The 17810-nt window shown below is 35.2% G+C and overlaps 1 protein-coding gene across 1 annotated transcript; it reads right to left on the bottom strand.

Annotated features, from left to right (window-relative positions):
• Positions 1-1122: 1122 nt before the first annotated feature.
• On the bottom strand, positions 1123-15117 carry DMRT2 (doublesex and mab-3 related transcription factor 2). The gene is made up of 4 exons (XM_073634895.1): positions 14546-15117; positions 11432-11913; positions 7628-7730; positions 1123-4194 (listed from the first exon to the last, which is right to left on the bottom strand). The coding sequence occupies exons 2-4, from the start codon at positions 11864-11866 to the stop codon at positions 3170-3172; spliced, it is 1563 nt and encodes a 520-aa protein (XP_073490996.1). The 5' UTR covers positions 11867-11913; positions 14546-15117; the 3' UTR covers positions 1123-3169.
• Between the last annotated feature and the right edge of the window lie 2693 nt (positions 15118-17810).

Genomic DNA, 17810 nt, shown 5'->3' with positions numbered 1-17810 from the left:
TCTATATGCACAATTTGCCACTATTAAATAAATTAAAGGACACAGTCTTTTGGTTAAAGTCCGGCTCCATTTTTTTTCCTTTTTAAATAGACTAATGAAAAGTAAATACTTCTGTCAATTGTTGTTGCTGCCACTGACCCTATTAGATTTTACCTCACCTCCTGTACTGCCTCACTACCTCTTACAGCCTGTGACAGCAGGACAAGAAGTTAGGCATGTGGTTTTCACCAAAGCAGGAAGACAGTGGGGTTTATTTACTAAAGCTTGAGAGTGCAAAATCAGGCTCACTTCTGCAAAGAAACCAATAAGCTTCCAACCTCAGCTTGTTCAATTAAGCTTTGGCCATAAAACCTGGAAGCTGGTTGGTTTCTATGGAGAAGTGAGCCTGATTTTGCACTCTTCAGCTTTAGTAAATAAACCCCACTCTGTCCAAGACAGAAACAAATAATCTTTTGGGGTTAATATATTTGAGCATGTTTTTGGTTCTATTTTGTTTTTTCCATTTTCTAGTTAAAAAAACAATATAAAAAATGAACAACCCTTTGGGACAAACATTAATAAACGTTCCCAGCTATAAAATGAACTTATTACCTTAGGGGGGTCTTCCAGTGTATGGCTGAATGATATCTGAAGCAGCTAGGGAAAGGTCATTTTAAAAAGGCTAGAAGTTGTCTATACACTGCAAAGGCCCTTATGTACCAAAGCAGCTGGCAAAAAAAAGGATTCAGACTCTTAGAAGAAATGCATCGGTTCTTCAGGTATAAAAGATTGTCAAAACTTTGCCAACTTTTAATAATGGGTTTGCAAAAAAAATAATGATCACTTGGTGAAATATATATTAGGGGATATGTTGCAATGATTGTGGAGGTCATGAGACCTAGACTTTTAAGGTTCTATAAATAAACCACTTTGTATTCATAAAAAATTCAAGAGTATGTTAAAGACTGCCTTCTTCTGAAAATGACATTGCCTGGCTTTGTCTCGGTTTAATACATTTAAGTTGCAGACCTAGAACAAGTTTGTCACAATTGAAATCCAAATAAAGTTGGAGCGTCTTATCTGTATATTGGTTCCAGGTCATGGAGTGGAGAGAAAGAGATCAGCAACAATTGCTTACATGTGTTTCTCATGATTGATTGTATTATAAATAACGCAAAGAGTTACACGGTAGGCCTTAAAATCAGATGTGAGGTAAAGTGTCAAATATCCAATCAAGTTCTATTTTTCTACGCTCCCCCTGCTCAGGAAGAAAAAGTTGATGTGAACACATGTTCACTTTACCTTACTTTACAGTAGACTATATCAGGCCAATCTTTCATGATTGATATGCAATTTAAACAAGGACAAAGGGAAAATAATTGTATACATCTCTTATAAAAGCATTTGGGCAATCTCATTTTCCAGTAATAAATATTTTGTCTGCAAGCCACAAAAGGCTTTTATCTAAGCACTTGAAAAGCAAGCCCTTGTTTATTTCATCTGCACATTGAGGAAAATTTACTAAGACTGAAGCAACCAGAATCTGCAGCAGCTGTGCATGGCATCCAGTCAGCTTCTAGCTTTCATTTCCAAAGCTAAACTGAACAAACATGAAGCTGGAAGCTGATTGGTTACTATGCACAGCGTTTCAAGATCTGCTTCAGCTGTAGTAAATCTCACTACAAAGTGAAAAAAGCTACAATTTATTAAGTGAAGTTTCTCAGCTTTTTAGAAAAAAATAACCTCAATGTGATATGTGTTTGTTGAATTGTTTAAAGTTTAAAACTATCCACTCTAGGGAACGGCATGTTAATCACTTATCTGGAATGTTCATGCAGAAAGTAGTGTTAGTGTGTAACTTCAGATGAAATATATTCATAAAATATATTTACCAATAACTGGCTATTTGGAATGAACACCCATTTGTTGGGCCACTGTGAAATCATTTGGACTGTATATTGGACTCTCCCAGCCACACCATCATGCAATGCAAGGTAGATGGTTGACCAGTCAAGGTATTATTTAGTATATTATTTAGTGTATACTGTACAATAAGACATCCTATTTTACTTTTAATTCTACATTTTATCCTTTTTAAATATAACAATGAGTGATGTTGATTAATTAAAATTCTAAAACCTAATTACTTACCATAAACAGCTGTACCCAATTGGAGAAAACTGCCCAAATACTGGAAAGCAACATAAGGCTAATAACTGACAATTATATATAAACAACAAGATGTTGACATAAACTCATATACCCTTAAACCCTTCACAAGCTGTCATTTTGACCAACTGTTAGATATTGCAGGTAGAAATTCGCAATGTCAATTTAAAGAAGAAAAATATACTAATACAAATCAACTCATTATTGCGATATAACCTGAACTTTGTGCACATGTTCACACTGGGGTTGACTTGAAAAAATTTAGAAACTTAACAAACTGAATGTTCACTTAGCTGAATGAATACCTCAAAGTTATGTTCACTGAAATTTGTGCAGGAAAATCTAAAAAAAGAAAAATAAATTGACTCCCGCTTGTCCTTGATGGGGTGATTGAAGTGAACACATCTTCACTTTATTCATTGATCCAAGAGACATATTCTACACTATTCTAGATTTAGTAAATAAATCCCACTGAATGATTATTCCTGCCCCTGTAAGGGCTTAATTAATCCTATATCCCTAGGGCATTATTCAAATCATCTATGTGGCTGACAATAATCTGAATTTTACACCTTTCACCCATATTAGTATTTTTTTTTTTTTACAATAAAATGTACTACTTTTTCTAGAAAGAAAATGCATAAAAATGGCAACCTCCTAATAAAACAAACACACATGATACTCTAGTATGCCATAACTACTTTCTATCACCTATAATAGTGCAATGGTGCAACATTTACTTCTGAATCAGAAACATTTTTTTCCATGTATAGACACATATCATATAACCATGAACATAAATATCTTTGTCATTGTGTTTTATTACTTATATATATTTATATATTTGTTTAATATTCAATTACTTTACAATTCACATTTGCAGATCACGTTTTTTACATTTAAATATTGTTTTTTTGTACAAAAAAAGAAACATGCAAATGTGTATTCTGTACATTGTATCAAAAATTTTATGGACCCGAGTAGCTAAACCAGTAGCTACAGACTATTTTTGGCAGAATGTCTACTGGCTGGCTCTTTGTATTGTGTTTGAAGGCATCTTCAGGATTGATTCCACAGAAAACGGTAAGGGCTCACTGACAGAAAGTTTTGTTCCTGGTTCTTTGCCCAAGATAAACTCCTTGTTGTAACTATCAACAGTTAATTTGTACTTCTGGTTTTCCTTGGACGTGCATTCTCTGAATTTCTTCGCAGGCTCTTCATAGGGGTCTTTGACACTCTGTGTTTTAAGCTCTGACAATGACTTCTCAAGATGTGCCTGTTGAAATAATGAGTGGAAAGGGCTATACTTTAAAGACAGAGGCTGCTTTGCCGTTTCCTTACTGATCTTATTCATAAGACTGTCCTGGGGAGACAAACTGTCTTTACTGGGTAACTGTGAGAAGTTCCTTTTAGGAGGAGAAAATGCAGATCTTTCTCCAACACCTTGGGGCAGGTTCGGTTGATGGAGCATTTGGGTCTCTAATTTAGGAGGTACCATATCATGTTCTGTAGGTTGGCAATCAATCATGAGATTGTTTTTGGAGTCCCAGTTTGAGCCAGATTTCAGTGCCTGCATGGCTGTGGCATTTAACAGGTACTGTTGGTAGAGAAGAGCATCAGTGATAGGGCCTCCAGCTTTTGGCCACACCACGAACCTGGAGGGGATGGGGTATTGTCTATAGGTAGTTGCCACACTGACATTAGAAGAAATAAGCTCCACATTCCCTGCCCCCGAATACTGCATGGTGAGGTCAAGGCAAGTGGGCACAAAGTTGCAGAACTCTTTGTTAGGGACATCAACCTGTGAGTTCCCATAGGCAGCTTTGTAGGAGTTGTACTCTGCAGCATGTACCATACGGCTGGGCAAGAAGATGTTGGCAGCCTGAGTGGCTTCTAGCATCTCTCTTTCCTTGTACTCCCTCTCCAGCATAATATTCTCCAACTCCTTATCAGCAAAGGCTCGTCTCTTCCTCATTCTGTCACTCACAGGGGCTGGCAGGGGGGAATTGGGCCCCATGTAGGAATCTGCTGGCAAGGGTCGATAACCTAAAATCACAAGTTGTTTATTAGGTGGGTTATATCTATGCCAAGGGAAAGCAGTTTTCATAACTTTTCAAACAAATGATTTACAGAGCAGAGCTCCAAGTGAATACTTTCCAGCCAGCATAGAAAAAAAAGTAGGTTCTCTCTGATGATTAAATATTTTTTACTGTTGTAAATTTTTCCTCTTAAGTAATTTTTGGCGAAGGGCTATTAACATTTATTTTTAGCAAGATATTAAAACATTATCATTACATGATATAATTCTACATCAGCCATTATCTGCAAGTTAGCCACCTTCCAATAAAAAATGTCCGTGAGGCCTAATACTTTAAAAGAGAATCTATATATACATATATATAATTTTTGAATAAAAGAGAACCTATTACCTATGAAAGAGCAAAGACAAGTCTGTTTGTCTGTTACAATATAATAACACATCCACGCTGGGTACAAACATGTTCTGAGCATTAAAGTTTCCAGCCAGCTCTGTAGTGCTGCGAACTTGCATCACTTTTTGCTGGTTCACTTAAATATATATTTTGCAAACAAACAGCAGACAGCTACTGATCACCTGCTGGGAGGGTTGCAAGCAACATCATAAGTAATTGACTCTACACAAGGCTCCCAAGCCACTGGCGTGCAATGTTAGTATAATTTGTATAATTGTACTGTGGATTCATGTAGCACAGTACTGTAATCTGTGTATAATAAAAGCACTAGGACCACCCACATGGAGTTTGTCTTTGACACCTGTCATGTGGTAAGACCAAAAAAGATGGCTATACCTAGAATTGATGACATGTATATTTCCTAGAGGCGAATCACAATGAATAGAAAGTTACAGATGAGAGGAAACTCGAACTAGGAGAAAAGAAAAAAAAGACAGACAGTTAAGAGCAAGAAAGCAAAATGTAAGCTGGAGAACAGCACAGGGGAGGATGTGTGTGCCGAGGAGAAGGAGCTGCAGCAATGACACATGTGTACTGAGACTGCTGTCTAAACACACATTATTAAAATGATCCTTTTAATGCAGAGGTTAATTCACTGAATTGATACTTCTCACAAACACAGGCTGGAGACACTTAAAGGATATTACTCTTTGTGATGCGTGCTGTGTATGTCCATCTTCATGCAAAATACTATTATATTTGTTTGTCAATCCAAGTGTTGAAATTGAAGCTTGCCTGACAGTGGTATTAGCAAGTAAAATACAATGCAAAACCACAGTGTCTAAACCCACAGATGTTAAATGTGACCATTGTGACACGAGGCTTTGTGATAACAATCTAAACTACAGTATGTCAGTTTTTTTCACCAGCCAGTAAAGTGAACCCGACCATGTGAGGCTATATCATGGTGTTATAGTGCAGACCCTGTAAATATCATTTCACATTCAAATTCACAAAACCATTACCGTGTAACTATTAGTGGAAAATCTGTGTTTTTTGCAATTTAATTTAGGCGTCTGAGGCTCTTTCAAAGATCAGACTATCATCTGCATAGATGCTGTGTGTAGTTAGGCCTCGACACTTTCAGTGCCTGGACTCAGTAGAGAAAATTGCATTGCAGCATCAAGACTACAATAATTATTATTATTATCATTATTATTATATTGATTAATCCAGACATTGACAGGCTTCTTGAACATGTGTTACTTCGTCCTTGTGTATCCTATTGCAGGTGACCTATTCATTAAGTTAAATATGAGTACAAGGACAGGAGACAGAGAAAAAGTATAAGACTATGTTTTATATGTTTATGCACGTATTTTTAACAACATTTTGTGGTTTAAAAAATAAATTGCCCTCTGATGTGAGCTATCTAAATATAATTGGGTCTGATTTACCAAAAAAGTAACCTTGCCTGATGTGCCATCGACCTCAGGAAAAGCCCACTCACATGAGCCATAGAACTACACTCAGTTATGTTTCCTAGATGCATAAATACAATTCCACAGCCAGAATTCTCTTTTTCTCTAGCGGATTTATTATTAAATGAAAGCATGTTACCATGCTTTATGTCCTTTTAACAGTGGACATTTTTTTTTTTTTTTATATTGTACAGGCATAACCCACTTTTAAGTACACAATGGGGTTTATTTACTAAAGCTGGAAAGTGCAAAATCAGGCTCACTTCTGCATAGAAACCAATGAGCTTCTAACCCCAGCTTGTTCAATTAAGCTTTGGTAATAAAACCTGGAAGCTCATTGCTTTCTATGCAGAAATTAGCCTGATTTTGCAATTTCCAGCTTTAGTAAATAAACCCCATTGTGTACTTAAAAGTGGGGTATGCCTGTACCTTAGAAGTTTGTCCTTAGAGTGAGTTAAAACATTGATATTAGCTGCCAATTTATTTGTCATGTATCTATCTTTTCTTTCTATTTACTATTTATATAAAATTCTTGCGATCCTTCATGATGTCCAAAAATATGAAAAATGTGCTGTGGTAGTAGAGATTAATAAATGCGGTGGTACAATGGATGGTATGCAGAGTTTAAATATTACTTCTATCTTTTTCATCTTTAAATTTACCAGAGAAGTAAGGGGATATTTATAATCCATATTTATTTTTTATTTCATTTACCTATCTTGCAAACAAAATAAAAAATATGCAATAAAATATAAAGTGGAATATATCACAGCCAAGTGTGTATGTATTACTATCTATTATATTTAATGAATGAACATACTATAACAATTAGAAAGTGTAAGAATTTACATTTAATATGTTCGCAAAATATATTTCTCACAATTATAAATAGATGTTGTACTAATGCTTTCCACTTACTCCTGCTCTAACATTTTTAGATTTAACAAGAACTGTTGCTTTACTCCTAACTATTGACCAACCTTTAAAACTGTTCACTAAGCATGGCAGTATTCGCTTACCTCATTATACATATGGATACATACATATATTGAGAATGTAGATATTTGTGTGTGTGAATCTATCTATCTATCTATCTATCTATCTATCTATCTATCTATCTATCTATCTATCTATCTATCTATCTCTCTTTCTATCTATCATTATATTATATTATATTATATTATATTATATTATATTATATTATTTTACATTATATTACATTATATTTGCACATAATTAACTGTGTATGTGCCACTTCACACATTAGTAAATAAGGCCCATTGTCTAGGCCTATTATTTGTTTTAATGATGGAACCATAGGAAACATAGTGAATGCAACAAAGGTGTCCTTTGCGTAGTAGCAGAGTGTACAAGCACCCAATGTACAGACTGATTACACCCCAAGCCTAATATTGAGCTAACACATGTGCATTCCCACGTTTAAGAGCTTAAAGCGTGGGAGAAAAAGACAGCACAGAAAGAATCATGGAAAAAGACATTTCTATGGCTTGATTTTACTTTCTTATTTGACTACACGTGAAAACAGGATGATGGGTGTAATATTACCTTCCAGTATACTCTTCGCCAGCAAGCTGGGGGTTCTTATATGTCTTTGATACACAGTTTTTCTTTCTGTTCCAGTTGGTTTCCCTGTCAGGCCTTTCTTATCCTGCAAGAAGGAAATATCATAATAATAAATATACAATGTCACACTTCCACAATATGCAGACAGCAAGGCTCAACAAACAGAGAAGAACACGAGTTCCCTGTGTGTTGGCAAAAACATGTTGTCTTGATCATCTCATTTAGGGACGCTAAATAGAGATTCTGTTGTAAATGTAAACCTGTCATCTGCTAAACAGGAAACAACTAGTGCTTCAACCTACCGCAAACACAATAAAAAGCGCAAGTGGATATTTATGAGTTTCAACACAAAATAGCCTCTGTCCATTTCACTGTTTAGATTGGAAACACAGGACATTTTTTTTTTTCTTTGCTTATAAGTGACTTTAGCTTTTCTGCTTTGGTCTGGCTGAACAGGAAAGTGTTGGAAGCTTCTTGTATAGCACAAAGTGCCTTAACCATCTGTTGTACCTCGCTGGGTTGATGATGTGTAGCTTAGTGGAAGCTCAGGCTTGGGATGCTGCTATGTAGGCTTAGAGTCACTACAGGCATATAATGCCAGGATAACAAGCTGATGCTATGGCAGTGATATATTGCTTGTGCTGGTACATAGTGACAGACTGGCAGTATGCTGATAGCTATCATTCTGTAGTGGGAGCTGTTAGGGAGGATTAGCACTACTCTGTTTGCGGTTTCAACGTGCCAAGTCCTGTTCTATACACCTTGCTTCCATAAAATAAAAGGATCTTCCTAAGTAACGGTGCAATTACATGCAAGATATATTAATATTATTACAATTGTTTTTATATTTAATAATAATAAAAAATATTCTAATTGTTGTTTTTCTTAGTCTCATTATTATTATTATTATTATTATTAATACTACTACTAGTTTTTATTATTACATATTCATGGAAGAAATACACTAAATTGTTTGATTTTTGCATCAGTGCAAAGTACCACAATTAAGTTTACATGCACCCTTTGAATCAAACATCCATTTATATGCAGAAGAATATCTAATTTTTTAGGGGAGGTGAAAAAGGACTAGCAAACCCCTTTTAATGTTTTTTAATTTGCTATTAGCCCTATAGATACTCTTTTGTCATTATACCCATGACCCAGGTAACATTTATTTACTAAGTCATCAGAACCATGACCCAGATACCATTTATTTTTACTAAGTCATTATAATCATGACCCAGACACCATTTATTTTTACTAAGTCATTATAACCATGACCCAGATACCATTTATTTTTACTAAGTCATTATAACCATGACCCAGACACCATTTATTTTTGCTAAGTCATTATAACCATGGCGCAGATAACATTCATTTATTGGAGGAAAACATCCAAAATGTTTTAATAATTTTTAATATTCATTTTTATCTTACTAACCAGTTTTGCTGGGGTGATATTAAAACATTGCTAACATTAATAAATTACCTGCTCCCTTGAAACAACATTTCTTGTGATGTAAAATATGTATGTAAGTGCAATATTACGGAAGAAAAGTTTTAAGTGGCATGGGTTTATCTGCCAATCTGAGCGAAAAATAAAATGAGTTTTTCACCACTGATGAGAAATAAAGGCAGTTCCCAAGAAGAGATTGTTTGGTTTGATTTAAAAGCAACACAGCTCAGGTCTGCTTAAGAGGCAGTAATGTGTTAAGTGCTATTGGCAGGCTGTGTATTGGAAGACATGAAAGGCTAGTGACAGTTGTGTATACAATGCCCCACACAACTCACACTTGTACTGACTTCTAGTGCCCTATTTATGTGTCAGAGCACAGCTGTGATCATCATAATGTAACACTTTGCTTGGTGTGCTTCTAATTCTCCAAGCCAGCAACTAAAACAACACCAGGGTGCTGCTGACACCCAATTGTGTTTATGTACCTAAAAAGACATCACTTCTCTCCAGCATGTTAAGAGATCGGAATGGAAAGCTTACTATTAAAGATTTACTAAACACACACTTTTTTTTACACTTCATTTAAAGAAATAGAATGTGCCCATTACCTAGATGAACTAAGTATAGAATCGTGTCTCCTTCAATAAATCCTGCAAATATATTCTCATCTATAGGTTCCACTCCAATTAATTGCCACTAAAGGTTTTTTAAGTTATTTTCTGATGAAGAAAAAAGTAAAATCTGTCTCTGCAAGGCAAATGTGGATAACCAGTATACCTTCAACCTGCAATGTATCATTATCTTTATCACATCTTTTATATTCTCAAGCAGAGTGTGTTTTATGTCATGGGGTTGATTTACTAAAGGCAAATCCACTTTGCACTACAAGTGCACTTGGAAGTGCAGTCACTGTAGATCTGAGGGGAAGATATGAAATGAGGGGAAGCTCTAATCATGTACAAGCAAAAATGCTGTTTTTTATTTTCCTTGCATGTCCCCCTCAGATCTACAGCAACTGCACTTCCACTTGTAGTGCAAAGTAGATTTGCCTTTAGTAAATAAACCCCCATCAGTTTAAGTGGTTGCTGACCAGCCACCGCAGCTTTACTGCGGCAGAATGGCACGGCTGGGCGAAACAACGTTACCTTACGTCGCTTCGCCTTTTGGCCACTAGGGGAGCGCACGCGTGCGCCCGCAGCATGTGACCGGAGCCGATGCGAGTGCCTGGTAGGCGCGATGACCGCCAGGTACCCGCGATCGCTCGTGACAGTGCGAGAACCTGGGATCTGTGTGTGTAAACACAATGATCCCGGTTCTCTCAGGGGAGAGGAGACAGATCGTGTGTTCATACTATGTATGAACACCGATCTCTCTCTCCTCCTAGACAGTCCCATCCCCCCTACAGTTAGAACACAGTGAGGGAACACAGTTAACCCCTTGATCGCCCCTAGTGTTAACCCCTTCCCTGCCAGTGACATTTATACAGTAATTAGTGCATTTTTATAGCACAGATCGCTGTATAATTGTCAATGGTCCCAAAAATGTGTCAAAAGTGTTCACTTTGCCCGCCGCAATATAGCAGTCCCGATAAAAATCGCAGATCACTGCCATTACTAATAAAAAAAAATAATAATAATAAAAATGCCATAAATCTATCCCCTATTTCGTAGACACTATAATTTTTGTGCAAACCAATGAATATACGCTTATTGCAATTTTTTTTTACCAAAAATATGTAGAAGAATACATATCGGCCTAAACTGAGGAAAAAAGAAAAAAAAAATTTTTTTTGAAAATAAATGTGGGATATTTTTCTTTTTTTGTTTATAGCGCAAAAAATAAAAACCACAAAGGTGATCAAATACCACCAAAAGAAAGCTCTTTTGTGGGAAAAAAAAGAACGTCAATTTTGTTTGGGTACAACGTCGCACGACCGCGCAATTGTTAGTTAAAGAGACGCAGTGCTGTATCTCAAAAAATGGCCTGGTCATTGAGCAGCCAAATAAGTGGTTAACTTCATCTGACTCTATTTCATCCCCTTTGGAGAAATTAATAAAAGAAAAGGTGGAAGTGAAATAGCATCACTCATCAGTCCAGGGGTCCATGGTACAGCCTTAGGGGGATCTATGGGATTTGGAGCAAAAGCAGAGCAGTTGTCCATAGCAACCATTTAAATCAAATGGGAAAAAGGATGGATGTCTATGGGGAACACCGTGCTCATCAGTCCCGTTGAGCATAAATAAATCCTGATCAATCTTCTGTATATAGATGGCTCAGTCATAAGATATCCTAAGATCTCTAATTGTTAGTCTGCCAGTGATGACACTCACCTCTGTGGCTTGCTGTCTCCTTAGAGCCACCTGGGCTGCCATGACTCTCTGTCTCTCCACCACCAGCAGGCAGTTGGCACACTGACAGTCCCTCCAGCGACAGAAGCGCTTGTGGCCCTTCAGACAGGACACCACCCCATGATTCCTGCACCTGGCACACTTGGGGGTCCTGCTCAGCTTCCTTTGCTCTCCACCTTTCTCTACACATTTCTGCTGCTGATCGCTCCTGCTATGGCCATCGCCATGGTGCTCCTCCTCATCCTCGTCCTCTTCTTCTGGCTCCACAATCCTGCAAGGTTCAGGCTGTCCATCCAGCTCCAGGCTCTCCACGTCTATCTCCGAGTCCCCGGCCAGGGATGAAGAGTAGGAGCAGGACGAGGGGGAAGAGGACGGGGGGGAAGAGGACGGGGCACCCCCAGCCTGGACCTCGTACATCTCCGTCTGTTCTCTCCACTCACTTCTCCACTCCGGCTTCTCCCACCCTGCGGACACACAATACACGGGACATCGCTTAGTCTATGGACACCAGCAATCACATGCTGCATTCTCATTGCTATTTGTAGGACTCGGCAAAGAGGACTGCAAAGAAAAGCAGATTCTTCCAAATAAATGATGGGAGTTGGGAGTTCACATATATAAAAATAGCAAAAGGCTTGCTTTCTTTTTTCATCTGCACATTATTGGATATTTGTGGGAAGATTAACAACATCCTAATTAAATCAGCCAAATATATACTGTATGTAGATGGAGATAGATAGATAGATAGATAGATAGATAGATAGATAGATAGATAGATGATAGATAGATAGACTCAATTATATACAATCACGCATATGTACAGTAAAGAGAAAAAGAGGAAAAAGAGAGAGAAAAGATAGATAGATAGATAGATAGATAGATAGATAGATAGATAGATAGATAGATAGATAGATAGATAATCAGAACATATATATATATATATATATATATATATATATATATATATATGTGTGTGTGTGTGTGTGTGTGTGTGTGTGTGTTTGTGATTATATATAAAAGAGAGACAGAAATAGAACTGTAATAGGAGATAGATAGATAGATAGATAGATAGATAGATAGATAGATAGATAGATAGATAGATAGATAGTCAGACTATACATTATGTATTCCACTAACCAGACACTATCTGCATGGAGTTTGCATGTTCTCCCAATGTTTGAAGGTGATAGGTTAATTGGCTCCCTGTCTAAATTGAACCTAGGAAGTGTAGTTAGGGACCTTAAGCTCATTGAGGGCAGAGATTGATGTGAATGTATGTAAAACGCCGTGTAAATTGTGCTATACAAGTGGCTTGCTCTATGGCAATAGATAAAGCTAACATTTTTTGTTTGGACATATTCTCCTGCTTTAAGACCTCTGAGTGCCTACACAACTGCTTATTTATTGATGTCCTTCCACTGCAGAGCAACTGTGCCAGCTGGTAATATAGATAGATAGATAGATAGATAGATAGATAGATAGATAGATAGATAGATAGATAGATACTTGTCTAAGTGACAAGGACAAGTGTAGCTAGAACCCGACTTGTGCAATCCCTGTCTGCTTTTTAGACTGGAAGCTATTATCCACAATCCCACAGCACAGACAGGGGCTGATTGGAAACAAAAGCGACAAGTGGCACCTGCACACAAATAACTGCCCTCCTCTGCTAATCCCCTCTTTATCTAAGAAAGAGGTAATGCTGGGCACAAAGATGTGAGATCTCTGCTGACTGTAGAGCTACACTACATTTAGCATTCTTTCATTGTGCACTGCTTCCTATCTGTAAACGGATTTACAGTACAAATAACTGTAATCACAACTCTCTGAAATTCTATATAAATTCACATCGTTTTCAGGGGTAACATACAAGCGACACACATTTACATTCTAGATAGATAGATGGATAGATAGCTACATACATACATACATGAATATAGATCCTATATATGTAGGTAAATATATATAGATAGATTCATATAGATCGTATATGTAGGTAAATATATAAATATAAAATGATAGATAGATAGATAGATAGATAGATAGATAGATAGATAGATAGATAGATAGAGATCCTATATATGTAAGTAAATATAGATAGATAGAGATCCTATATATGTAAGTAAATATAGATAGATAGAGATCCTATATATGTAAGAAAATATAGATAGATAGAGATCCTATATATGTAAGAAAATATAGATAGATAGATAGATAGATAGATAGATAGATAGATAGATAGATAGAGATCCTATATATGTAGGTAAAGATAGATAGATAGATAGATAGATAGATAGATAGATAGATAGATAGATAGATAGATAGATAGAGATCCTATATATGTAAATAAATATAGATAGATAGAGATCCTATATATGTAAGTAAATATAGATAGATAGAGATCCTATATATGTAAGAAAATATAGATAGATAGAGATCCTATATATGTAAGAAAATATAGATAGATAGATAGATAGATAGATAGATAGATAGATAGATAGAGATCCTATATATGTAGGTAAAGATAGATAGATAGATAGATAGATAGATAGATAGATAGATAGATAGATAGATAGATAGAGATCCTATATATGTAAGTAAATATAGATAGATAGAGATCCTATATATGTAAGAAAATATAGATAGATAGAGATCCTATATATGTAAGAAAATATAGATAGATAGATAGATAGATAGATAGATAGATAGATAGATAGATAGATAGATATAGATAGATAGATAGATAGATAGATAGATAGATAGATAGATAGATAGATAGATAGATAGATAGATATAGATAGATAGATAGATAGATAGATAGATAGATAGATAGAGATCCTATATATGTAAATAAATATAGATAGATAGAGATCCTATATATGTAAGAAAATATAGATAGATAGATAGATAGATAGATAGATAGATAGATAGATAGATAGATAGAGATCCTATATATGTAGGTAAAGATAGATAGATAGATAGATAGATAGATAGATAGATAGATAGATAGATAGAGATCCTATATATGTAGGTAAAGATAGATAGATAGATAGATAGATAGATAGATAGATAGATAGAATGGGTTTTCAGACTTACCGAATTCCTAGGAGCATCCAAATTGGGTGAGCTCAGACTAATGAACAATCCCTTTAATAGACAATCCCGAGCACTGTGTAGATGAGGTTCTTTCAGTTTCTTTTCTCCAGGGATGGACAGTGATCCTATTCAGTGACACATGACAGTGACAGAGAGAGGAGCCCTGCTGCCTAATTGTTAGCTGGCTGCTAGATAACCTATGGCAGCTCTTGCAGGCTTTAATAGCTAGAGGGGCACACAGTTCACTCAGCCTTTGCACAGGATCTCTAGCCGAGTTTTGACCAGCCTCCAAGCCGATTGGTTCGTTAGGCTCTCCGACCAAGCTGTGATTGGCCAGTGTTTCCAGAGTCTGCCCTGCCCACTTCACGCCTTGCGCTGTTTACTAGACAGGAGAAATGTCAGTGCCTATGAATGTGGGGAAGATTTCTCCCAGGGTACCCCCACTATTATCTCCCTGCATCATCAACACCAAGCCACATAGCCTTGCACCAGCCACAATTCACTTGTATAGTAAACACTGGGGCTATCTACCGACTATAGAAAAAGATAAACAGTAGACAACACAGAAAGAAAATTCTAAGGTTAATCTTCCTGATCAAATAAACACAATTTTAGAAAACTATCAAAACAAAAGAGAGTTGTTTGCGATGTTTTACTCGACCTGTAGTTGTGTTTACACCTGCTGAAATAGATTGGTTGTAAATATTGTCAAACGTGAAAAACAGATGAACATAATTGTTTTATACTTTACAAAGATTCAGAAAAACGAAAAAATGTTGATTGCTAATCCATAATGATTTAGCCTTGCATAAAATGTCATTTTATATATATATATATATATATATATATATATATATATATATATATATATATATACATATATATATATATATATGCTTCTTACGTACATTATGTATCGTTATATATTATTATATATATTATGTAAGAAATTGTATTTTTATATATCTATATATATGACCAGCCTATATCTATACATAGCTATATATTTATATATATATATATATATATATATAGCTATATATATATAGCTATATATATATAGCTATATATATATATTTATATCTATATATCTATATATAGAAATAGATATAGATATATAGATATATATATATCTATATATATCTATATCTATATATATCTATATATATCTATATAGATCTATATATATAGATATATGTAGATCTATATAGATATATATAGATATATATAGATATATATCTATAAATATAGATATATATCTATATATATCTATATATATATCTATATATATAGATATATATATATATAAACATATGTGTATAAATATATAGATAAGGTATAAAATGTATGTGTGTGTGTATACATACATATATATATATATATATATATATATATGCACACACACACATACATTTTATATATATATATATATATATATATATATATATATATATATATATATATATATATATATATATATATATATATATATATATATTCACATCTCACATCTGTATTTTTATATTTTCATATATATATGTAATGTACGTAAAAAAATATATATATATATTTTATATATAGTCGCAAAAATATGCTGCTGAACATTTAATCCATATACTGAAACCTCATTATAGAAAATACACCCAACAGTGTACAAAGTAAACAAAGTGCAAATGAAACAAAGAAACCCACTTAGGTTCAATTAGCAGCGCTTATACAAAAGAATAATCCTTATTTAAGATGTGCAGCTGTATTTTTTTATTTTATTTTTAATCTCATTGAACACAGCTGTAAATAACTATCACTTAAGAGAAAAAAAAAGGTTTCTTAACCTGTAATGTTATCTTTGTGAATGAAGTCTAATGCAGTGATGTATAAAAGGTAATTGGAGAGATTTCTGGGCTGTGATCTGGGAGTCACATCAAACCTCACAGGGTGTCCCTTCATCACAGTCCTGACCGCTCCAATGTAAGTGGTCTCCTATGCTTTCACTGAACACACCATTGAATGCCAGGCTAATTTTGGTTCTATGATACAACACATTGAGGGGAATTTACTAAGACTGGAACAGATAGAATCTGGAGCAGCTGTGCATGACACCCAATCAGCTCCTATTTTTCATTTTCAATGCTTAACTGAACAAGCTGAAGTTAGAAGTAGATTGGGCTCCATGCACAGCTGCTCCAGATTCTGTTTGCTCCAGTATAGTATTAGTATAGTTTGGACCTGTTGTAGATCCCAGCTGATGATGTTGTGCTTTCCATTTCCGCTTCTTTGTTACATGGTTGCATGTACTTCAATTAAAACTCAATGCTACATCATGTAACAATTTTCATTTGCTTGCATTTGTTTTTTTTTGTTTTGTTTTGTTTTGTTTTTTAACTTCATTGTAATTGTTACACAAATATAAACTAAACCTATTCTACGTAAATATAAAAAAAAAAAAAAATCAATGTATAGTAAATATTTCGATCACATTTTCATTAACAAAATAATATGATTGCGTATTGCAGAATCTTTTTGCAGCCATGTTGGATATGTATATATAGTTTTATTAAAAAAATAATCTGATATCTGCAGTAGCCATTCAAATCTAAATGTAGAAGATTCCGGTGCAGCAAACACTTTAAAACATATCGTCTTTGACGATTGTAAAAGGATACTGGGACATCGATATATTTATATATAAACACATAAATAAGATCTGCATTCTCCAAACCTGAATAACTTTAGATAATCGTTATCTAAAAGAGAGAAAAACATTTCAACCCACAATCTAGCTTTGTGTACAGTAAACTGACAATAACTGCTGCTTGTACTCCTGAGCAGAGCAGAGCCAGCTGGATCTCAGTCACCGGCTTGATAATAGCACACGCCTATACCATGGCGATGCCAGCAGCTCTAGACGCTTGGCACTCCCAGACCTCCTCTGTGTGTAAGACCCTCCTGTGTGTAGAAAGGGGCATCTCACTCAGCAATACACAGCATGCATTTCTAATTCTAGCAGAGAGTACATTTTGGGGAGATTTTCTAATTTAAAAAAGAAAATACAAAAAAAGCACTAAAACAATAAAAAAGGAATATAGCTTTTTCTTTGCGATCCAGATTTTACAATATGTTGTTTCATTCCATAGATGAGCAAGTGCACACATTGTAATCTCTCTGCACGTAGTGACTCCAGGCTTGTATCTCTTATCTGTCCCTGTGTCTGCTTGTACATGTTCAGTTTGGTATTATATTGTGTACAGTGACATATTCTGGTATG

The sequence above is a fragment of the Aquarana catesbeiana genome, linkage group LG01, assembly GCF_042186555.1.
Source record: "Aquarana catesbeiana isolate 2022-GZ linkage group LG01, ASM4218655v1, whole genome shotgun sequence".
Taxonomy (NCBI): domain Eukaryota; kingdom Metazoa; phylum Chordata; class Amphibia; order Anura; family Ranidae; genus Aquarana; species Aquarana catesbeiana.
Note: the sequence above shows the minus strand (reverse complement) of the source record. Positions and strands in the feature narration are given on the sequence as shown.